Source organism: Monodon monoceros, unplaced genomic scaffold, assembly GCF_005190385.1.
Source record: "Monodon monoceros isolate NGI ecotype Baffin Bay Population unplaced genomic scaffold, NGI_Narwhal_1 Super_Scaffold_19, whole genome shotgun sequence".
NCBI classification, from domain to species: Eukaryota; Metazoa; Chordata; class Mammalia; order Artiodactyla; family Monodontidae; genus Monodon; species Monodon monoceros.
In genome coordinates this window covers 32,691,020-32,715,714 of record NW_021703775.1, presented here as the reverse complement: position 1 = coordinate 32,715,714, position 24,695 = coordinate 32,691,020, and the positions used below count along the sequence as shown (strand labels likewise).

At 42.1% G+C, this 24,695-nt stretch overlaps 1 protein-coding gene across 3 annotated transcripts in view; it reads left to right on the top strand.

The window, feature by feature from the left end:
* The window catches only part of MEIS1 (Meis homeobox 1), a 137,623-nt gene that overhangs the window by 58,394 nt on the left and 54,534 nt on the right, over positions 1-24,695 (top strand). For all 3 annotated transcript variants that reach the window (XM_029231670.1, XM_029231669.1, XM_029231671.1), the window contains exon 8: positions 17,500-17,645. In XM_029231670.1, the coding sequence (XP_029087503.1) occupies positions 17,500-17,645 (146 nt within the window). The remainder of the gene's footprint in view (positions 1-17,499; positions 17,646-24,695) is intronic.

Sequence of the window (24,695 nt, the reverse complement as noted above, 5' to 3'; positions counted from 1 at the left end):
GATACAGCATCCAAAGGGTGTAGCAAGTTCAGGCCTGGCATTTCAGGATATCCAGTCTGATAGGTGGGACCAGCAGCAAGGAATTCTAGGCCTTAGGCCAACTCAGAAGTCACACGGGGCTGGGATTGGCCTTCTGAGGTCTGTTTTCCAGGGCGAGGATCCCTTCCAGCTGGGAGCAGCATTCAGCCCTAGGAAAGAAAGCTGACAGGGGCTGGGGGATGGGAGGGGAATAAAGGTTCCTGCCAGCTTGTGGGTGGGGACAAGACCAGACCCAGAAGAGGGCCAGAAGTAGAGTGGGGAAGCCAGAGACACGCCCGCGCTGGAGGACGTATCTGAATGAGCAGCGGGGGTAGGTCGGGTGACTGAAGGTAAAGGTTGGCGGTTGCTCCTGTGAATCTAGGTCTAGGGCAGTGTCAAGGGATCAGGGCGATTTTGACTTTTCCCGTCTTGTGGGATAAATGTCTCGGAAACCAAGAAGGGGACCTGGGTCCCAGGTAGAGTTTATGTAGATGCAGCTACAGGAGCTCAGGAAGAGGAAAGAACAAGCTGGCGAGGAGAGAGGGTGCAGGGTGCTGTAGCCCCAACCGCCTTTCTGTGGGAGGGAAGGTGTCTGCCTTCAGTGGATGAGAATAATTCATGGATTCTGCTACTTCCTTCTGACCCCAGTAGACTTCAGATTAGCATGTAGGTGACATCATCACTGAAAACCCCACAGGCATGGACCGCTGCTCCCCCTTGGGTCCTCTGCTCCAGGCTGGTGTCCACGAGGCAACCTTGTTTGGATTTCCGTACCCTGCCTACCTCCCACCCACAAGAGGAGAGACTTTCCTTGCTTTGATACATAAATGATGAGAGAAAATCAACTCTCGTGGGAGCTTGTGATCCATCCATCTCCTTCCCACTCCCCTCTGGCTGAGCAGCCTGGCCATGCCTGCCCAGAGTGGACTCCCGGTTTCAGAATGCACGGACGTCTCCAGAAAGGGCACTTGCCTCCCAACTTTCCTACTAACAGAACTGCAGACTTCTGACATGGAGAGACACTTGGAAACCATGGTGTGATTCTAGGAAATGTGTGCTTTGTCATGTTTTATGTCCTAGGCATTGACATTTCTGTCATTTCGTAGGTGACTACTCGGAGGCCCTGGGAGAGGGCAGGGGCCTCTGTGGGGTGATGCTCTAGCTAGCACGGGGCTTCCCCTCTGCATTTGGATTCCTCAGTTTCCACCCCTCTTATGAATATTTTCTGTATGATTTTCTCTTTTAATTTTTGGAGGCCCCTTCAGGGGAGTCGCCTCACTGTTCTGCAGTGTGGCTATTTTTGACGCCCTCCCATTCCTGTGTACTTTCTCCAGATCCACAAACACTTGGTATTTGTTTTCTTCCTTGTACACTTCAGAGGTGGCTTTCATACTTAACCCGTTCCCATCCCTTTGACTAAGGAACACCCACTTACGTGGCACTCTGAGATTGCTGCTTCGGTGTCTCTTCCTTCTGAGACTTCAGTATCGAGGAACCATTATGAAGCCCACATTATTGGTCAGGCTTTGTGCTGGCTGTGGACGACACGCAGCCATGAGAAAGGACACTGTTCTGCTCTAGAAGATCTTTCTAGAGGTTAAAGAAATGCACCTAGATTAGATCACCGTTATCTAATAGAGTGGGTTAAATGGAGAGACTAGCTCTAGAGTGGTTAGGGTAAGTTTAGCCTTGAGCCAGATCTGGATTCAGATTCATGAGGAACTCTATTTCCTTATCTGTAGAGCAGTCTGTTTCCTTTTCTGTGCATTAGGGCTATTGCAAGGATGACGTGAGATAATTTAGAAAAGCACCTAGCATGGCATGTGCTCTCTGTGAGCCTATAATCGTTAGTTAGTAAATATGAGTTATTTCTATTGGCTACTAAAACAGTCTTTGAAAGATCCATAACACGTAAAGGGTTTTTAAAATATGGAGAAATTGATTTGTTTTTTACCATGATAATTTAACTTTAATGTCTAAGGATTTGGTGAGGTTTAGTTGATTGAAAATAAAGGCCAAACACCGTTTCAAGTATCTAGTAAGTGCTCAATAAATGTTAGTTTTTATCATTACTATTATTCTTACAATCTAGACAAGGGATGGACTACAATTAACAATTAGCCCTGTTATTCTTTAGGGCATCTTGATTTTCCTAGACCGTAAAGATACTTTCTTAAATTATAGCACTTCCCCCCCCCCCCGTATTTGTAAATCAAGAACAAAAACCTTTGCTAGTGACAACTGCCACAGAAATATTATTTAGAGAGCAGAGGGCATAATCTGTTTTGTGTGGGAAGTGAGAACTTATATTAATAAAAATTGTTTCCAGTGTACCACCATTCAGCCATAGGCTGCCAGCTTCATGCGATAGGACTGTTTAGGCTGCACTGCTCACCTGTTTAACTCTGAAGCCCACTCACAGAGTTCTGTGTCACTGCAGGGTTCTTTGGGGAAACAGAAGAAAAGAAAAAAGGGAAAGGACCTGCCATGCTAGGAGAGTGGGTGTATATGTTTTGGAAAAGTTTGGCTCCTGGGAATGAGAACAGGATGGGGGGGGGGGGAACCGTGACAGGAGTGGCAATGATTGTTCGCCTGCTTGGGGTGAGGAGATCAGGATAAATGTCCCCTTGCTCAAAGAATGTCCTCCATAGCAAGTCACCACGGGGACTAGCATTCACTGAGCTGAGCCACCACTGCCAAGTGTGGAGTTAAACACTTAAGGCAACTTACTATTATTATTTTTTAAACATCTTTATTGGAGTATAATTGCTTTACAATGGTGTGTTAGTTTCTGCTGTATAACAAAGTGAATCAGCTATACGTATACATATATCCCCATATCTCCTCCCTCTTGCGTCTCCCTCCCACCCTGCCTATCCCACCCCTCTAGGTGGACGCAAAGCACCGAGCTGATCTCCCTGTGCTATGCGGCTGCTTCCCACTAGCTATCTATTTTACATTTGGTAGTGTATATACGTCCATGCCACTCTCTCACTTTGTCCCAGCTTACCCTTCCCCCTCCCCTTGTCCTCAAGTCCATCCTCTACGTCTGCATCTTTATTCCTGTCCTGCCCCTAGGTTCTTCAGAACCATTTTTTGTCTTTTTTTTAGATTCCATATATATGTGTTAGCACACAGTATTTGTTTTTCTGTTTCTGACTTACTTCACTCTGTATGACAGTCTCTAGGTCCATCCACCTCACTACAAATAATTCAATTCCGTTTCTTTTCATGGCTGAGTAATACTCCATTGTATATATGAAGGCAGCTTATTTTACTTCACCTGCCAATACCTCTAAGGTATAAGTACTATTACTATGCTCATTTTTTCTACAGGGGTGAAACTCAGGCTTGGAGAGGTTAAATGACTTGCCCAGGGTCACACAACTATTAATGGGGAAGATGAGACTCTTATGAACCTAGGCAATCCAACTCCAGAGGCTAAACTATTCTCTTAGAACACCTCCAATGTAGGAGACAAGAAGTGAGGTGTAGTACATGCTGAGGAGATGAGAAGGAGAAGGGCGGTAGCACTCAGAGAAACGAGTCGCCAGTGGGAGACATCCTGGCTTGTTTCCACACTCCAGTCAGTGGGTTGCCTGCTCAAATGAGGACCTGAACAGCCTTGCCCACAGCCTTGTCCAGCAGGTGCAGGTACATTTCATTGTGTGGAGGGACAGGAGGCTGTCCCCATCTTGCACTATAGCTAGGCATCCGCATGCACCCAGCAGACTTGCTGGCTCTAGGTGCCCATGGGGGAAGGATGCTCCAGAGCCTTGCTGGGATGAAGCTTGTAGTCTTTGGACCAGCAGCACAGCATCCGCAGCTCCTAGGAGCTTGTTAGAAATGCAGAATCTCAGGCTTCTTCCCTACGAAATCCAAAACTACATTTTAACAAGATCCCTGGTGTTTTATGTAATACACATGGAAGTTGGGGTGGCACTGCTCTAAAAAGTTTTATCTTTACTATGCCCACCAAAGTCAAGTCGCCACTTTTCAGAGTGTGCTGATTTTGAACGGCAGGCGCCTGTCCCTAATTAACTGAGTGATTGGTGTGTGTGGCACCAAAAACCTACAAAAAACCGGAGCCTTGGATAATCAGAGGAGAGAAAATTAGGTGTCGTCACAGACACAGGCCAGCAATTCTCAAACCTTTTCTTTCAGGAACTGTTGGATTTTTAGATGGCTTAAAATAAGAGAATAACTTGCATTGTTTTTCGAACTCCCAACTTCTTTCTTGCCCATTTTCCTGCTCACTATACTTAATAATCTCTTCATTCTCCCCAAAGACTTGCTAATCTACATTTCACAACCTCATTCCATTTGACTTTGCATGCAAAGAAATCTGTGCAGAATATCATCTCTTTTTTCCTCCTTGACCCGTGGCACTTCCTCTTGCTCCAACTTCTGCCCCAGGAGGTGAGTCCCACTCTCTCATCCACGGTGATCCACCTTCAGCTGCCCTGGTGCCCTTCCTGCATACACCATGACCTTACCTCATAACTCCTTATAAACTGAGAGCAGAATAAAAGGGCATCAGTAGGGGATGAGGAGGGAAGTGCCCATGAGTGTCTGGAGGGAAGATCCCCAGGAAGCCAGGGCAGGGTGGACTGGTGCCCCGCGTTTAACCATGTCACAGTGCTCATTGCAAAGGCTCTGCTCATCCAGCCACACAGACCAGTGAAGACAGGGCAAACACGGGGGTAGAGTTCCTGCAGAATGGAGACACCTTATCCTGGTTTATCTGGAGTCATTCAAGAGTGATGTGGTCCAGATGAACAGAATCCTACTTTTTTAAATATTAAAAAATTTGGGGACATTTTTAATGAAAGTGTTTCCAGACTATACATATGCCCTATCATATCTAATTATAATCAACTTAAAGAAAACTGAAAGTCAGAAGGTCCATGAGTTATGACCCTGCACCATATCTTTTCCTGTTTATACAGCCTGTTTGGCGTTCATCGGGCTGCTTTCCCCAATGCTAAAGGGCCCGGCTGTGCTACACTTCTTAGGTGCTTATTTTTTGCCTCTTCATAATCCTATATTTTTACAAAGCTTTCAGCCTACAAACTATAAGGCAGGAAACCAGATAAGTAAACTTTTTAAAACTGTATCTAAAATAAATATAACAATTCTCTGATTAAGGGGCTTTCGGTCATTTATCTGTGAAAAGTCTATGAGCTTTACCACATTTAATCTGTGATCCTAATCCAGTACATTTTAATCATCTTGGAGCTTTAAAACTCACTAATGCCGGACTCTCACCCTCCAAAATACTAGTTTAATTGTTCTCCGGTATAGCATAAGGCATCAGCATTTGTAAAGCTACCACGTGATTCCTCGTGTAGCCAAAATTGAGAACCACTGCTTCTAATCTTTTTTTTTAACATTAAAAAAAAAAAGTATTTATTTATTTATTTTTGGCTGCGTTGGGTCTTAGTTGTGGCACGTGGGATCTTTCCTTGCGGCCTGCAGGCTCAGTAGTTGCGGTGCACGATCTCCAGAGCATGCAGGCTCAGTAGTTGCGGTGCACGGGCTCTGTAGTTGCGGCATGCGGGCTTAGTTGCCCCGTGGCATGTGGGATCTTAGTTCCCCGACCAGGGATCGAACCCACGTCCCCTGCATTGGAAGGCGGATTCTTAACCACTGGACCATGAGGGAAGTCACCCACTGCTTCTCATCTTTATGCTAGAAATATTTTTAAAATCCTACTTTTAACTGTATCCTATATAATTGTTGAAGTGAGCTCTTTGATAAATGTTATCCTGTCTGTGTAAAAGTGTGTGTGTATACACACATATATATATATACATAATATACATATACACATGCAGAGCATATAGAAGTTTAAAAATAAATTATCTGGCAAGCTTTTGAAGATATCACAAAAATAAATGGTGTGTGTGTGTGTGTGTGTGTGTGTGTGTGTGTGTGTGTGTGTGTCTATGTCTGTCTGTCTGCCTGTCTATATGATCCCATGTGTGGGTGGCATTTGTGTTTTTTGGTGTTTTTGTTTTTTGTTTTTTTTACTGACAAAACATTTATTTTCACGGTTAGATAGAACTTTGTGACCATTCATTAGTATATATTTAATATTTTGGGGGCAGAATATTTCAAGCAATGAACTTGTCATACATTACTGTAATATTAAAAAAATAGGCAAAATACTGGGTCCTAAAATGCTTTCTAAGATGTTGATTCAGAACAAAAGTTTATGGTTTTATACTGTTTTACCTTTGCAGTTGAAGTGTATTCTGTTTGTTTCTTAGAAAAAGGTCGGGGATTTCCATTTTGTTTTATTGTTAGTATAAATACTTAGATTTCAGTAATATTTTGCACTGCATGCACATCCTGAAGTTTCTAAGACTTCAGTAAGAAGTTATGCTGTTTTTGCAGGGATTTTCCATGGTGTTTAGTTGTAAAAAAAAAAATGCTGAATGGATGAAAAATGAGTAAACTATGTGTTTTTTTCTTCTTTCTTATTCATCATTGCTATTTGTCCTCTGTGTGAAGGCAACTAATTTGCTGTTGTTCCCCTGAGGGGAATTCAAATCAAAAAGTCATATTGAATTACTAGAAAAAGATATTCCTATCTCAAAAGAACAAAGTGCAATGATTTAAGAAAAAAAAGGTGGAAAATTTATCTGATTTTTGGTGTATGTTTTATCTGTCCACGGTACTCTACTTGTACGAACACTTTGATAAACTAAATCTGAAGTAAACTATAAATATGATTATTGATTGACTCCAACTGACAATCTTACTTTCCATGAATTTAGAAAGCCCAGTTTCTTCCTTTAATCCCATCAACTGCACATTAAAATTTTAATGAAAAAATTCTTTTGTATTCTGTAAAAATCCAGCAGATACTTTCATTTTGGGTCTCGGTTATTTAATATATTTCTTTCCATAGTTTTCACACAGTTACATGCATGATTTGAGCTGACAATGAAGATAGAAGCTTCACAGAATGCATGATTTATGGGAAAGTTATTCCCAATGTATTTCAACAGGCTGGCAATCCTCCCCGAGTTACAAACACCCAAATTATGAACGACCTACACACACAGACACACACACACGTCCAACTTGGATTTCTTAACTCCTGTCCTCCATGCTTTACATCTACAGGACGCATTTACTGTCATCACAGTTTCTGTGAGAAACCGTGGGGTGCTCAGAAGCATGTGACTTCCCAAATAGAAGCAGGGGATTGGGGTGGGGAGAGATAGCAGGATGTATCCATCAGTTAGGAAAGTGACACTGGGCTTTTTTGAAAGATTGGCATCCATTGATCAAAAATACACAAGCTACGTATTTTTAGACACTTTATTTCTCTTCCTGAAATTCTGCCATTAAAGATTCATTTACATGAACAAATCTTTTAAAAATGCCGGTACTTCTGGGAAGGTGAGGGAGGCATCAGTTATTAATTTCCTGGTCCGAACTAATTCTTTCAGGTTGCTTGCTACCTAAACTCTGGCTCAGGTCAAGTAGACTTAAAGGCTGGTTATTGTGATTGGTGGGAGATGAAGAGTGTTAATTCATAGCAAGAATAGAATCGGTCCAGGTGATGTGACCATAATTGGGTGGCCAAGTGCCTCTACAAGGCATTGGGATACTTGGAAACTCCAGGAAAGGAAAGCTACATAGCAGAGGAGAGATAACAGAAAAAGAGGTACTAAAGGCAATCATATATATTTTAATATTTTCCTAGGCCGGCTCTATGCACAGAAATATGAGAAGGAACTCATCTTCCTCCTTATTTTTGCACTTTCTGACTTCCTGAATCCAGGGCTCACATGTCAGTTAGAACTTCATTCACTTAATGAATTACTTTGGCTTTTGATAAACAAGAATTGGAAACTATCACCATTCATAACAGACTTCTATGTGAAAATTTGTTCTAATGTCCAAGAGACCTGCTTACAAATTAAATTCAGAATATAATTGGTGCCTAAATTGGGATCTACCTGAATAGACTCATTGCTCGTCCGTTGTCCCTCATTCTCCCATCTTGGTTTGGAAAGTAGGGATTTGCTAGGTGGAACTAAAAGAGACACTGGAGGATGAGGCTTTATGTGGTAAAATTTATATAATATCAGGGCATGCAGTGGAAAGGACACTGGTGACCCCACGGAAATACACTTAGAGGTCACAACTCTGAGAAACCTAGGGATGAGCACCCAAATCCTGACTATGGCCCCCAAGGCCCTGTGTGGTCTTGCTTCTCTTACCTCTCCAGTTTCCTCTTGTCCCTGCTTTCCCAGGTCCCAATACTGTGGTTGTCTCATGCTTCCCCCAGACAGGCAGGGCCTTTGTACATGTGATTCCAATGGCCTGCAATACTTTTCCTGCCCTCTGCCCTTTTAGACTGTCCACTATACCTAATTGCCTTTTCTCTACCCTTCAGACTTCTGCTCCAGATCACTCCCGCCTCAGTCGATGTCCTTTGTTCCACACACTCAAAGATCTATGTTTCTTTCTGATGGAGTACAGTTGCACAATTATTGCTGTGACTATTTTGTTTAACGTCTATGCCCTCTAACTGGAAAGCACATAGAAAGAGGGACTCTTTCTGGTTTGGTTCACCATTTGTGTCTCTAGGGGGTCGGCATTCGTGTTTGGGACATAGTAAGAATTAAGTACATTTTTGTTAAATGAATGAATGAATGAATGATAGGAGTGACAGGTTGTACAAAAGGTGGTTACATATACAGAGCTCACTTTTATTTTTATTTTAGAATTACTGTTTTTTTGGGGGGGTTATTTATTAATTAATTTATTTTTGGCTGCATTAGGTTTTCATTGCTGCATGCGGGCTTTCTTTAGTTGCGTCGAGCGGGGGCTACTCTTTGTTGCAGTGTGCGGGTTCTCATTGCGGTGGCTTCTCATTGCGGTGGCTTCTCTTGTTGCGGGGCACGGGCTCTAGACACGTGGGTTTCAGTAGTTGTGGCACGTGGGCTCAGTAGTTGTGGCACGCGGGCTGTAGAGCGCAGGCTCAGTAGTTGTGGTGCACGGGCTTAGTTGCTCCGCAGCATGTGGGATCTTCCCGTACCAGGGCTCGAACCTGTGTCCCCTGCATTGGCAGGTGGATTCTTAACCACTGCGCCACCAGGGAAGCCCCAGAGCTCACTTTTAAGTGCTATATTTACTCTTTAGAAATGGGGGCAGTAGGCTCATAGAGAGAGCTCCTGCCTGCAGGCTCTGATTCTCCATCTCTTCCCTGGGGTTTCTGTGATGTCAGGAGTCCACTAAAGGGCAGAGTGAGGCTGTGAGCTCATTCCACAGTGGTTAGCTATTGACAAATATCTGTCACTGTTTAACAAGCCTAAATTCAACTAGAAAGGAAAAGCCTCATAGCGAATCTCTGTGAAGCCAACCTTTGGAAGCGTAGCTAGACATTTCTTTTATAAGTGCCAAGAATATGTTTATTTAAAGTTTGCTCTTCTTAATCTTCTCCCCTGCTCACCTTAGCTCCATCTTTTCGATCCGTTCCATTGGTATATCTGTCCCATTGGTTATTTGTGAAGCCCCTTCTAGGACTTAGCACTGCCAGGGCAGGTACCGACAACACCTCATCTTGGTTTCCAAAGGAACTACCTCAAAATTTTCAGGAAGGCCATGGTGGTAAAATAAAATATATGAGAGTGTGCTTACCTTTGATCAACTGAAAATCCTTTTGAACTAAAAACAAGGAAACCTTCAACACCTCAGGATGAGAAGAGATACAAAACGGAGGCTGAGCTAACAGAACCCTAATTAAAGTTAAATGTAGAAGTTAACCATTGGATTTAGACTATTACATATGTCTGCTGGCCTCAGATTTGAAGATATAGAAAGTTTACTCTGTTTATTTTGAAAATGTTTAATAAGACTTATGAGGTTGTATTATATTTTCATTTATCTTGCAAAAACCTTTCTAATGTTTCCTAGGTTTCTGTGACATGTCAATCTGTAACAGTATCAGATATTAATGTCCTCAGATAACCTGTTGCTGAAGAATTGCTGAGACAGGTGTGGAGGAATGCTGTGGGAGAGACTGACACAATGACTTGGCAAAACCAAGGCAAAACCACAGTTCTAGAGTTTTGTGTTTGTACCATATCTATAAAGTGTGAGTCTGGAGTCTGAGCTCAGGGTCAAATTGTCTGCTTAGAGACAGTTGAGATTCTTTACTAGGGTAAAACTGAGAGGTGTGTCAAGGGTGCGGGGAGTGGTATAATTAATTCATTGAGGGGAAAATGCAGAAGGAGACAAATAACTTTTGCTTTATTTTTTAAAAGGTGAACTCAGGAAAAGTGGAGAAACAGCAAGAAATTTTAGTTAGGTAAATAGTTTTAAGTTGTAATTGCAGGGAGTAGGGGTATATTTCTAAAGGGTTATGGTAAACATTATAAAGAAGTCTGATACTTTAACTCTTCGTCCATCTCTTGTCCAAGATGAGCTTAAAAATTCTAAGGAAACTTCCCAGCTTTTTTTTTTTTTTTTTTCGGTACGCGGGCCTCTCACTGCTGTGGCCTCTCCCGTTGCGGAGCACAGGCTCCGGACGTGCAGGCTCAGCGGCCATGGCTCACGGGCCCAGCCGCTCCGCGGCATGTGGGATCTTCCCGGACCGGGGCACGAACCCGTGTCCCCTGCATCGGCAGGTGGACTCTCAACCACTGCGCCACCAGGGAAGACCGAGAATGCATTTTAAAAAATGTTTTCTTACGTTTCATTGAATTTCATTGGTGAATATTTTTCAAGAGTTTCATTTAGGCGTGTATCAAAAAGAATTGTAACAGCGGGAAATTGAAACTACGGTTTTCTCCATACAGTGAAAAAAAGATGCATTCACACATTCACTGAATAAGCAATTGACAAGTCTGTACCCTGTACACAGGGGTAACCCTGGGGTTAGAGAATCTTAGTGAGGAGTATGACCAGGTCCCTGTTTTCACAATATTCTATAATCAAGTTGAGGGGACATACACGGAAATGAACAGTGCTAGTAGAGTATGAAGTGTGTTTGGGTGGAGGAATGTCAGGAGAAGAAAAATCACTCCGGACTGGGGAGCATTACTAAAAAGAGTTAGAGTCCAGCAAAAACTCCTAATAGGATGGGCTTCCCTGGTGGCGCAGTGGTTGAGAGTCCTCCTGCCCATGCAGGGGACACGGGTTCGTGCCCCGGTCCGGGAAGATCCCACATGCCGTGGAGCGGCTGGGCCCGTGAGCCATGGCCGCTGGGCCTGCGCGTCCGGAGCCTGTGCTCCGCAACGGGAGAGGCCACAACAGTGAGAAGCCCGTGTACCACCAAAAAAAAAAACAAATAACTCCTTATAGGAGATGGCAGTTGAACCGAACCTAAAAGGTCACAGAGGAGTTTGCCAGGGAAACGGACTAGCTCGGGAACACAAAGAGGTGTGAGAGATCCGTGTGTGCAGTGAGATCCCGAGAACGTTAGGTGGGCTCAGGACTGGGGTGGGGGGCAGGGCGTCGAGTGCGGCGCCCCCGGGGACCGGCAGAAGACGGGCTGCAAACAAACACACCCCGGAGAGAGATCACAAAAGGCCTTCTCCGCCAGGCTAAAAAGTGTGACCTTTATCCTGAAGGCAAAGGGCAGCTGCAGAAGGATTTTAAGTGCCAGGGTTATACGATCAGATGTGCGTTTTAGAAAAATCATTCTGGCAGCTATTACACACTCTAAATGAAGACAAAACACCTCCTTAAAGCCTCTGAAGTATTCTAGCCGGTTCCTGAGAAAGGCTTGTTATAATTCTCACCATTTATCCTCTTAACATAACACAGAAACATTATCCCCTCTGACTTCTGGCTAAGTAGACACAGCCAGGATCTGGAGAAGTGGGTTTGGGGTAGTTTTTACATTTTTCCTAGCAACCTGGCACACCCAGATAGCTCGACTACAAAGGAAACCCGACCTCCCCATACCGAGGGGATGTTTGCACCAGGGGCCCCTAGAAAGGCGGGAATGTTCTACACACCATTTAAGGGACGAAAGGCCATATTCTCTCACGGAGAAGTGCTATGTGAGAAAACAGACAAGAGAAAAACAGAAACCCTTAATATTGGATGAAAATGTAGCCGCCTCATAACATAAGCTGTACAATCCTCGGAGGGCTGTGCACTGACCATTGAAACGGCTTTCAAGGCACAACAGAATTGACTCAGTATCGAAAGATACGGTTATAACTGGCCTTGATTTTTGAGTCTAGGTACATTTTTGGGACAAAGACTCTATTTCTAAATGCTCGAAGAGGAGAAAAGTAAAGGTTAAGGAGAGAACCTGGCCCGAAACCGTGGAGTCTCGCTACCAAATTGTCAATGAAATGATCTTGAAGCGGGGTGTTTTCCAGCTTGGTTTCTAGCAAAACAGGAGGGTCCACAACCTTACATGTTCTTTTGCCCTGGCAGTTGAAAGTTCATCTCCCTAATTAGGAGTTTTGCCTCTGTGGCATAAAGAACCCTCTGATGGACAACCCATTTTATTTCTACCTGCTGGCCCACTGCCACCGGAAGTGCCCAGCCCTTGTGATGTAAATGTCAGGTGCTTTTGGGGGTTTTGTTTTTGCCTCCCTCAGAATAGGTTTTTGGGACCGGTGGTCCTGAAGGGAGAGAGGGAGTTAGGAGGGAGAGAAAAATGGGAGTCAGACGTTGACCTGCCGGGAAGGAGCCCCCGCTGACACGGTCAGTCTGACCCATTGAATGGACTGAATACGATAAATGCCGCTTTATCCTGCCTTGAGAGGCACGAGATAGCGCAGTCTAAATGCCTGGGCATGCTTAAATAGGCGACCAGGGATGTTTGAGTTGAGCATGTTTGAAATCTGAGCTCTCTGACAGCCTGGGAGCTGTCACAGGTCACCTGCCTTGCTCCGCTGGGACGGGCCCAGGTCTCACAAGAAATTGTCCATAGACGAATTGTAGTACAAATTCCTTTCTTTGTTGGTTGGCCTCTTTCACTAGACCATGGCCTATAAAATTTTGTAAAAACAATTCTTAAATATTATTTGAAAGGGCAAATGGCCCACGCTGAAAGGTTTGACAGTTTGACATATAGTGCATGGTTTCGAGAGCTCGCAACCTGAAAAGTGTGGCCAGGATTCTCCCCCTGCTTGTTAGAAGCCTGGTGTTTTTTAAACAGTGTTTTGTGGCTGCCCAGAGTTCCTCTGCTCCCAGCCATCTGACAGGCCAGGAGTCTGCTTCAGTGATCTGAAATCCTTTTAGACTCATTTGTGAGAGAGCAGAAAAATAGCTGGCACCTTTGAATCCAGTGTCCAAAGAGCACAGAAACAGGTAGTGCCAATTAAGGAGCCATTTGGACGATCAGATCAAAGCAGATCACTTTAGAGTCTTCTGATAGCGCCGGAGCCAGTGCCCAGAGAGAGAAGGGAGCCCGGAGTGGCACTTCAGTGAGGGGACGAGGGGGAATTTGAGTGGCCCAGTCTCATCAGAGCCAGGGAAGTCGCAGGGAAGTAGTAGCTTTCTGCATTAGAATGTGGCCCGTGTGCGGCTCAGCGCCCGTTGGCTGCCTCTGCATAGCCAAAGGCCATTTTCAGGAGCCTCTGGCCCCTCAGTCACTGGCCTGCTAGTTAATTGCCACACGGACTTCATGACACATGGGCAGATAATATGACATTTTCGGTTTCTGTCACTAGCAAACGCCACAACGTTGCTTGCACTAGTTGCTAAGAAGCTGTCAGAACGCATTAGCAATTGGCTAAAGTCGCCCTATGGCATTTCCTCATAGCATCAGCAAAACGAGCATAAATCACCCACTGGAGCCTACTGCTATCCTAATGAGGCTGTAAGCTTGTTTATGGACTAGCATCATTTTTATGATTATTTCCACCTTTTCAGTTTGCCTTCATTTGGTGGCAGGAGAAGTCAGCTCCAGGAATGAAGTCACTGCTGACATTTTACAAATGTGGCTCAGAGCTGCTGCCTGCTGCCGTGTGGTCAGCCGGCGGTCCTCCAAGTTTGTTTAGTGATCTTAAAAATAAAAAGGAAATAAATCCTCCAGAGACCGCAGAGAGGTGACTGTATCAAATTGCAGAGTGGATGGAAATGTGCAAGGTACAATTGACCATTGAGACTTTCCTCTGAGGTGGAGACGTTTCGAGATCAATTTTCCATTTTAGAAAGTGGAAGAGGTTAAACAATTTATTAAAATCTATGAAAGTGTTTGCTTTGAGAATCGTCTGTTTTATTATGCTCTCCTCCTTCCCCATCCTCTCCATTTCCCTAACTTGTGTCGGGAAGGAGCAGGGTTTATTGTTTTAGGCTTTTCTGAACATGCACCAGTATTTACACTGGATTGAAAGCATTTGCTTCCAATGAAAATCTTGTCTTAGATTACAACCCAGCAGTGTAATTTCCCTCCCAGATGGGAGTAAAGTAGCTGTATTTGCCTAAAAACAGTAGGAAGAACAAACTGAGCATTAAGCCAAGGCTGTTTTTGGCTTGAGCTAATGATGTAATAGAAACCTTTTATTCGGGAGAGGTCACTGCCAGGGACTGAAGGGGGGTGATCTGGCTCTTGCTTGAAAGGTTTCTCCATTGTATCTACATAAGTCTTCACTTAAACAATTCTGTTCCTAATGCTTCTGCTTTCATATGGCAGAAATAAACAGGAAAGGTTCTGGTGAGTGTTACACGTGGAATGCAGAAAGCCTTCCTCTCCTAATGCAGTATATAATTCAGGTGCCCTCAAGGCACGCTTTCAGGAATTCTTTTGCCTGAGGTAATGGGAAGCTAAGGCTGCTTTAAGGCCTTGATTATCTATTGATGCACAAAGCTGGAAAAAAGTCATCTCCGTTGGATTATAGTAGATATTTCCATAAATTATCAATGAATTCTCTTCAAGGCAGGCACGAGGCATAGCCTGCTAAATTAATCTGAAGGGGTTTTGAGATGGAGAGAAAGGCTATTTTTTTTTTTTTTTAAGGTTGAAAACAATCATGGGCGAGGTGGTGAAAAACTGTGTCCTTAGGTCAGAAGCTTTTTAATCAGTGACCAAGTAGTATGTTTCTTTTCCTTGGTTACCTTTTGCATATTGAAAGTGGATTAGCCCACTGAAAATTTAAATGCTTTTGAGTTCGTTTTTTTTCTCATGTTTTTTTAATGAATTGTTATTTTATATGGTGAATTGCTTCTCCGAATAAAAAGCCTCTTTAAATATTGGACTTTCTAAGAATTTATTAGGCAAATCCAAGGAGACTCCTTATAAAACACTTGGGTAGGGCTTCCCTGGTGGCGCAGTGGTTGAGAGTCCGCCTGCCGATGCAGGGGACACGAGTTCCTGCCCCGGTCCGGGAAGATCCCACATGCCGCGGAGCGGCTGGGCCCAGTGAGCCATGGCCGCTGGGCCTGCGCGTCCGGAGCCTGTGCTCTGCAAAGGGAGGGACCACGACAGTGAGAGGCCCGCGTACCGCAAAAAAAACACAAGAAAACAAACAAAAAAAACACTTGGGTATGCAAATCAAAGGTGCAGTGCGGTGGAAGGAGCCCTAGTTTAGGGATGTGGGTGTCTCGTCCTGCCTGGACCACCCCCCTTGAGCAAATCATCCAGCAGGATCACAAGTACTTTCTTCATTGATACAGTGAGGGCTTGGGAATTGTCGGTCTTTATGATCTTTTTCACTGAGAACACAGCTATGATTCCATGGACCTTTTACGGAATATACGATTTTTGTCAACAAAACGTCGAATACAATGAAATTATGAATTTTAATTTGATAAAATTTCAACAGAAAAGTTCTGCAAAAGTTTTGTGTTTGTGGCATATGCTGTCATCCTAGCAGAAATGTTGAAATCAGTCTGTCTCTCACCCAACAAAGTTTTTAAACTTCAACTCAGTACAAGTCAAGGTAATTCAGGGGGCAGTTTTCTTTTGGGGGGAGGGGTGGCGGGGGGAGTTTCCTGAGGGAACTCTGTTAAGAACAACTCATTAATGACAACCTAACTACTTTAGATTCGACTGAAATAACTGAAATCAAAATAGAGAATTCTTCAATATCCTGTGATAAACCATAATAGAAAAAATATGAAAAAGAATATACATATGTACATATATAACTGAGTCACTTTGTTGTACAGCAGAAATTAACACAACATTGTAAACCAACTATCAATAAAATTTTTTTAAAAATAGAGAATTCTTTTTGTGTGTAGGATATTTAGATAAAAGAAGCAAGGAATACAGAAATTCATGACGCGATCCAAGGGAATCTGAGGCTAGTTCCCATGTGCAGTCTTACCAAAGTTCTTTGGGCCATGTGCACAGGTCTCCCAGTAAACCCAGGGAGTGTGCTAGCTCATTGTTAAGCCTTGCCACTCTAACTCTTCTTTCTGGGCCCAGATCGACCTGTCCCTTTTTAAAAGCCAGTAGTTTCCACTGAGAGAGCTGGGGTACCAGTTTGACAAAAGCTAAAGCTACTTTTTAGGGTAGTATGTTTAGTCCACTCTTGTTTTCCCTTTTAACATTTGTGCCTAAACGCCAAGTGTTTACTTTCCATTTGTACCTTATGACTTGTTTTGGACAGTGTGATTATATGGACTGAAATTTCACTCTTTTTTTTTTCTTATTCAATATGCCATTTTAAAAGGAATACTACGTTCTTTATCTTATTGTGTCACAGAGCCAAAAAGTTATCTAGAAGAAACAACTTAAATGTTATAACAAAAATCAATGGAAAATTAGTATCCAGGGTATAGGAATGTGTAAGCATGTGACTTTCCGGTGAGAAAAATTTTAATCTAGAAGAAATTTTTCAGAAACTGCCTGGATTATTAGGGGAATATAATCCCAACTGACTATTCATTTAACATCATTTTATTTGATTTAAATAGTCATTGTTTTCTAATTAAAAATCGATTTCAAGAGTTTTTCCCTTACTAAACTTTATGCTCTCTTTCTATGACAAGAAAAATTATATTCTATTTGAAGCATTTGTATGTCAGACTGCTTATATGATGGATTACCTACATTTCCATGGCCTACTTTAGTCTTAAGATAGATCACTTATGGAAATAGTTGATGTCTTAAATGCATCTTCTCACAAGTTGACATCAATGACCCTATGTGGGATTTGAATACCCAGGCATGGACAGCACCTCTGCTCATGGTTCCCACCATATTTAACTCCCCAGTAGGAGTTACGCTTAACATGTCTCCACTATCCACATCTGAATAATTACCATGGCAACAAAGCTACTAAAGAGATTGGATACTCCCCTCCATTCCCTTTGACCTTTTCCAATGTTCTTTGGAAGAAGTTCCTTAGACCTGACTACTTTTGAGCCTAGACCTTGTTCTTTCTCTTAAAAAAGAAAAAGAAAGAAAGAAAGAAAAGAGTACCAAATAAACTATTAATCATTGATATTGCTCTTTTGGTTTTGTTTATATCCAAAGGCATTCTATTTGAATAAAGCATGTTAAGGTAGCATCAGTCAAAATTTGATTCACTATGTTTGCAGGTGATGGCTTGGACAACAGTGTAGCTTCCCCCAGCACAGGTGACGATGATGATCCAGATAAGGACAAAAAGCGTCACAAAAAGCGTGGCATCTTTCCCAAAGTAGCCACAAATATCATGAGGGCGTGGCTGTTCCAGCATCTAACAGTAAGTGGATTCTAAATGACATATGTAAACTAAATATGGACAATGAACCAGTTTTGATAGAAAAAAGGGGGGAAAAAATGATCCCTCTGGACCATAGATCCATACCCCAAATTAGGAGTTTTATTTGAAGTTTGCTATTGCGATTTTGCTCACTTTTGTAAGTTATAAGGTTTAGGAGTTCATGTGCACTTGTGACTTTAAGTATGTATATTAATGATGTTGTTTTTCTCAGTGTGACTCTTCAAGTACCTAGAACCAGGTCCCACTAAGAACAAAGTCAGACAAACCCCAGAGAGAAGGACTTAATTTCTTCCAGTGCTTTAGTGGACCTTTATGGCGAATGGTCTGCAAAAATTTAAATCTTGTTGCAATGGCAGGTTGCTCACATAATTTGCTCTTAAGTGGTTTGAATGTACTGGCTGCCATTACAAAATGTTCATCTGAGTCAGAGCTGCACAGTGAAAGTTGTCCCTGTATTTAGAACTGTAAAGGAAAACAGCAATATAGAGTCAGCTCTTCCTGTGTAGTCCCTTGTGACTTTTCAAGCCGAGTAACAGTTTATATTGTCTGTGTGAGTATTGCTGTTTTCACTGCAGGAATTCTCCTGGAGATGTGAGAAACTGGAGATTTGGGGCTTTATGCCACCGAGGGATTTGTTTTGTTTGGTTATTGTTCTGAATGGATTTCATGTTCAAAATATTTATAATCATAATATTTTGGTGGATATTTTTGGAAGTGCATACTGATTTAATGACATCTAAGGAAGAAGATGAAATGAAGATTTATGGGTAAAATAATATATTAAAAATCAACACAATTGTTGGCCAGGGGTACTTTCAATATTCGGGACAAAGGACAAATTTAGACAGGTCGTAGCGTAGACTAGCCTAAAATGAATGAATGTTAAAAATCTTGTTTTTTTTAAAGAAATGTTAGGAGCAAACCTTTTATGTTACTATTTTTAGCATAGTTTGCTTTTCTTAAAGTCATTTGATCTCCTTCAGTATCAAAGTTAATTCTGCATTGTCACTAATGTGTCCAGACCTGTTGACCCTCATATCCTCACCCACTTTCAAAGCCATGTTCCTCAGTGACTTATATTGATACAGGGAGACAAACAGAGGATGTGGGAGACCAAGCTGGTTCAGCTCCTCTGGACAGAGGCTGTGCCTCCAATAATACTCGAGGCTATAAATTAATCCAGATTTTCCAGCATCCCTAAATAAAATAAAAACCGAGAGCGGCAGAACTAACTAAAAACTAGTTTCTTTCCTTTACTTCTTCCCACCACGATTCCAAACAGTAATTAGATTATGCTGATAGTTTTGGAATCAGCTTTAGGGGTGGTTAATACTGGTAGTTAGTTGAAGATGTAGGCGGTTTAGCTGATTTTAACATCATGTTAGGTTGACCTGAAACCTGATTCGGGTGCCCTTACTTGCCTGACACTTGTTGCATTTATGTGGATAGTTTGAGATCTGCCTTGTGCAAGCTTGCTGCTGAGGATTATTGACCACCGCTGAATGGGAGGGGAAGGACTAGGGTCTAGAGGGCATAGCATGAAAAATAAATAGTACGGGGGCTTCCCTGGTGGCGCAGTGGTTGAGAGTCCGCCTGCCGATGCAGGGGACGCGGGTTCGTGCCCCGGTCCGGGAAGATCCCACGTGCCGCGGAGCGGCTGGGCCCGTGAGCCATGGCCGCTGAGCCTGCGCGTCCGGAGCCTGTGCTCCGCAACGGGAGAGGCCACAACAGTGAGAGGCCCGCGTACTGCAAATAAGTAAATAAATAAATAAAAATAGTACGGCATTTAAAGTCAGCGGGAGATAAGAAGTGACAGTTGGGCAAAAGTGCTGATGCAGCCGTGCTGGTATTTCGTCACTGGAGCCAACCAGCTAACCTGATCTAACCTGAGGATGAGCGGGGGGAGGGGACAAAATCAGGTTGCCCCTAAGTCACAACCAAACTCTATTTCCTAAACTAACAGAAAAAAAAGAGATAGACTTCGTCAGCCTCCATTTCAGTCTGCCAAGGAGTTTTGGCTTCACTCGAAGCTGAGGTGCCCCTGAATAAAATATAATCAAATATTAGTTCAGACAGAATCAGGAGAGAAGAAGCAAGTTCTTTTATTCATCCACCAGATTTCCTGGTTTTCTAGGTCGTACCCTAGTGAAGAACCTTGCCAAGAGCTCTATTATTTTCTTTAAAAAAAAAAAGAACAACAACAAAATGCTTTTTAACAGCCAGCATGACTTTACCTGCATTGGAATGCTTTTTGTGGTCCATATATTATTGGGGCAGTTGCAACAGAAATTATTCATGAACTGTCTGATTTTTTGAGGTCCGGCTAATTTCCTTCAGTTTGAGGGTCGGTGCTGGCCTGTACCACTACCCTGAGGGGAAAACCATTTGTCCATGTCTCCCTGGCATTCTAAGAATGCTCATAGACGTTGTCTCCTGGTTTCCATTGGGTATTTCCACTCTCCTTCCCCACTCTACTGCCATCTGCTCATACAAAAATATTGATGATGATAATGGTCTCTAAAAAGCAGAAGCTCTCATAATATCATCTAAAAAGCAAAGTGAGGAGATATATTTAAATTTTCTCCCCCTTTCCTTCTTCCAACGAGAAAGATTCCCTTCTGTCCCTCTTCTCCAATTGCAAGAGTAGATAGATTTCCAGTTCCAAGGAACAGCCTTCTCCTTGTCTCATTATACTTCTTGAAAGAATGCATAAACTGTTTAGGTAATACTTATAGTCAAGAGCTGATTATAATAAATACTATGAGAAAACGTATAAAGAGAGTTTTATTATTATTTGTCCAAATGTAAGTAACTACTGTTATCTCAGTATTAATTCTTTAGTAAATTTATTTCAAATTCTGAGAGGCCTTTAGGGATGCACAATTCATTTGGAAGACTGTGTACAAATTTTAGATGATCACATTCTTGCTATATGACTAATGCAACTTATCCAGGAGATCCTTTATGAAATCTTGCTAAATATAAAAGAGCAACTGAAACTCTGGCTAATTAAAACAATAGCAATCACAATTTATTAGCAAATTGTAAAAAAACTAATTTTTTAAATGCCAAAGGTATATTATAAAACCTCATACACCTTTTGGAAAGCAAATTGCTATCTTTTTTTTCTTTTTCAAATAAATGGGTCAATCTTTTCATTGAGTTTATTCAGTTAAAAAAGCTGCCTTTGAAAGGGCTTTCGGCATTTGTTTGTTAGAGGAGTAGAATAGGCCCTGAATAAAAAAACCTTTCTGGATTTGCACCCCAGCTGCATAAGAAAAATGTGCCTTTCTGTAGTTGGTCACAGGTAGATTTAATCAGTAGCACTTTTTACTACTCCAAAGAGAGAACTAAAGCTTCATTTTTGGACTCACAGTCTCTAGCAAGCTAAACTGGACATACTTGTATATAATAAAAACAATAAGAGAAAAAGGAAACAGGTTTTAAACTTTGGTGATTATGGGGTAAAAGGAAATTTCAGTGATGTGAATTTCCACCTTAGACTTAGTTGAACCTTTGCCAGTTTTGATAGCTAGAGAAGTTCTCCTGAAAGAAACTATTCCCTGGAATTGAAAAGAATGACTGACATTATTTAGATAATGAGAGAGAATTCGAAAGAAAATAAAAGGATGTATTAATAGAAACGCTTGCATTTGCCTGAAGACAAATTACTGCAAACAATTAGAAAGTACTTAATATTTGGGTGTGAGTCACTATATAGTCATGATCAGTTCAGGGGCATATGCCACATCAAGATTTTTTTTTCCTTCCTAAGGGCATTATTCCAGCTGTAATGTCATAATGTTTAAGCTGGATGTGTTTTGCATATTACTGGTTATTTTGCTACATAGCGTTACAGAGATATCTGCCTAAGGGCTAGTAAAAATGAAGAGAAGGAATAAATACAGTGTTTAAGGTAAAGAATCAAAGGTCTTTTTTGTTTTCCTACCCTAACATATTGCAATTTTAAATATAATCTAAATAGAAAAGGGGTTAATATGGTTCTTATTGAAAATATGCAGTGACATATTTTCCTGCATGGAGCTTGTGTACTCTAGGAATCCTGAAAAGTTAGGGAGAGTTGAGGTTGTTAAAATGCATACCTGCAAATTCAGGTGAAGACACCATTCAAGGTGTGACTCATTCGGCATTGACCAGTAGGAGAGGTGATCCTGAAGGTGAATTGACTTTCATTCACATTCTCTTGGATTCCTCTTCCTTTCACTGACCTTGAGGACCCACTGGGTACTATAGAGACAAACTTTGTTTCTAGGTTGTATACACATTTTGCTATTTGATTTTGTTTTCTTTATTTCAACTTCTAGCCTGGAAAATACTTTTTTTTTTCTGTAGCGAAATTTATGTCTCAATTTCTGATTTAGAAGACTTTCCTCTCAATGCGGATAAAGCCAAAGTGAGGGGTTGTAGAATCTTCCAGGTTGAGAATGGCGTTGCCATAGAAACACTATTAGATGAAAGGTGCCCTGCGGGTCCGCCACTCTAAGAATGAAGTAAATGGAATTGAATTGGGAAGTGAATGCTCTAGAAGAGACAGATGTTGTTTCATTGGTTTTTGCTTTTGGTAACAAGATCTGGTGGAGACATCTTAGTATCAAATCTCTGCCCGCAATTTTGGAAGAACTGCTCTCTAAACATTATGAATTATTGTTAGAATGAAAAAGTACTTCTCATTGGTATCCAGATAACCCATTTTGTTGATCAAGGTGAGTGGAAAGTCAAAAGGCAGACACAGAGATAAGGACTAATACAGAGGCACGTAGTTAGGTAGCAGATGGAATTTGCTCCTCTGCTGCCATTTCTATATCTCCTCCTATCCCTCACCACTATTCTTTGCCAATTTTAACAGTGAATATTCTTATTGTGCCTTACCAGTTAGCATCCTTCAGCTACCATTAGTTCTAAGAAGGTAGCAAGGCAGGAAGACTATATTTTTGAACTTTGACCTAAAATGTCAATCAGTGTAGTGCAAAGTGTTTGGGAAAGACAGTCCTAACTAGTCCTCCGTGTTCATATGCCTGAGCCAAGGAGGGTGGTTTGTGGAGCTGGCAGCTAACATTGATCCTTTTTTCATTATGTGGTATCTACAGATACCTTATTAAATTAAGATACTTGAAAACTAGTATGAAGGAGTGAGAAGATTTCTTTTTGCTTTCAGATGCCCATGTCCCATAACAAAAATGAGCTCTCTGAAATACATAAGAAGAATATCTTCACAGTTCTTACTTTTTTTTCTTACACGAGGTTACCAGTCACTTTCCCAGGCTTTAGTCATGATGATGGTCAGAGCTTGGCTTTGCCGAAATCAATACAGGCTTAGATGACAGATCTCTCTATCTTACTTTTAAAAGATCTCTGCTGCTTTGGAGATAGCATATTTCAACTTTGATTAGATAGGGCCCTGAATATCTTTTACCCAATTGGGAGTCATCTGTTTCAGGAGGAGAATGGAATAGATTATTTAATGACTTGGAGGTAATGTTGGAATGCCCTAATTCTTCTGTAATATACATCATATAAACCCTGTTTTAATAATGAAGCGAGTGGTTTCTAGATTCTGGAGCAACTGCCTTTTTCTTTTTCTTAGCTGGTTATTGAAATCCTAATGGGATGGGTGATGAATTTTCTTAGGTCAGGTAAACTGAAAAGGCTACAGCTGGAATTCTTCACCCAGAAGAATCGGAGTTAATACTAATGATCATTGTGAATTAGAAGATCAAAGGCGAAGCATCAGCCTGTTCTCCAAGTTGTTGCCCCAGAGGCCATTAGTGACCTGGCAGAGCTCCCTCCCAGCCTCCCGCACACCTCCTTCGCTTTGCCCCAGCCTTTCTTCCCCATCCTAGTTATGCACCTCTGACCTGGGGGAATTACAGTCAGTTGACGAGGAGGCATTGGGGGACAAAAACAATCAAAAGTAAAAACAAAAGTCCAACTTTAAAAGTGTTCATTTATTCAGGTGCGTAGGACTCTTAAGCAGATGAACCCGGATTGGGGCTGTATGAATTTCGGGGTGTGATTGAGATTTTTGTGCTCAGGCAAATGGTTTGTTCACTTCACTGATGGTTGGTGCCTTTATATGGTGCCTTACATAAGAGGCATTTGTAGCGTCCGGCTGGCAACTTGTCAGCTTATTCTAAAATTTTCCTTTTGTTTCCAAGGCTCAGTTAAAAATACATTGTAGTTTGGTTTCCTGATATACTCTTTTTTTAAATTAATTTTTCACTGCATTGGGTCTTTGCTGCTGCTCCTGGGCTTTCTCTAGTTGCAGTGAGTGAGGGCTACTCTTCGTTGTACGTGGGCTTCTCACTGCGGTGGCTTCTGTTGTTGCGGAGCACAGGCTCTAGGCACGTGGGCTTCAGTAGTTGTGGCTCGCGGGCTCTAGAGCGCAGGCTCAGTAGTTGTGGCGCACGGGCTTAGTTGCTCCGAGGCATGTGGGATCTTCCCGGACCAGAGATCGAACCCGTGTCCCCTGCCTTGGCTGGTGGATTCTTAACCACTGCGCCACCAGGGAAGCCCAGGTTTTCTGATATACTCTTAATCGGGTTGATTCAATGAAGGACTTGGTTCAAAACAGAAGTGCCCATATAAGCACAATTTATTAAGTTGATGATTGCCCATGCACATAACTGTTGGAAAACTAGCTCTCCATTTACACTTCAATGCATATATCAATGTCCTGTCTTCTAATACCTCTTAGTGATGATACATTTTTGAAGATAAAACGCTAAACTCAGTCAATGAATATGAAACAGCTCCTCCTCAATTTATCTTTCAGATTAAAATTAGAGCGTCACGTACATATGTGTGAGCGTATTTTTTAAACTAACTCAGTCTAATCCTTAGGAATATTTTGTGACATAGGTTTGGCTTTTTACTTTCTGTGTTTAAGATTCCTAGTGAAGGTACTTTGGTTTAAAGAATGGAGGTTTGATGGACAGACAATCCAGTGGTTTTGTTTTAGGAAGGATTCCAGTGTTTTGGTTTGGTTTGGCTGATTGGTTGTTTTGCCAG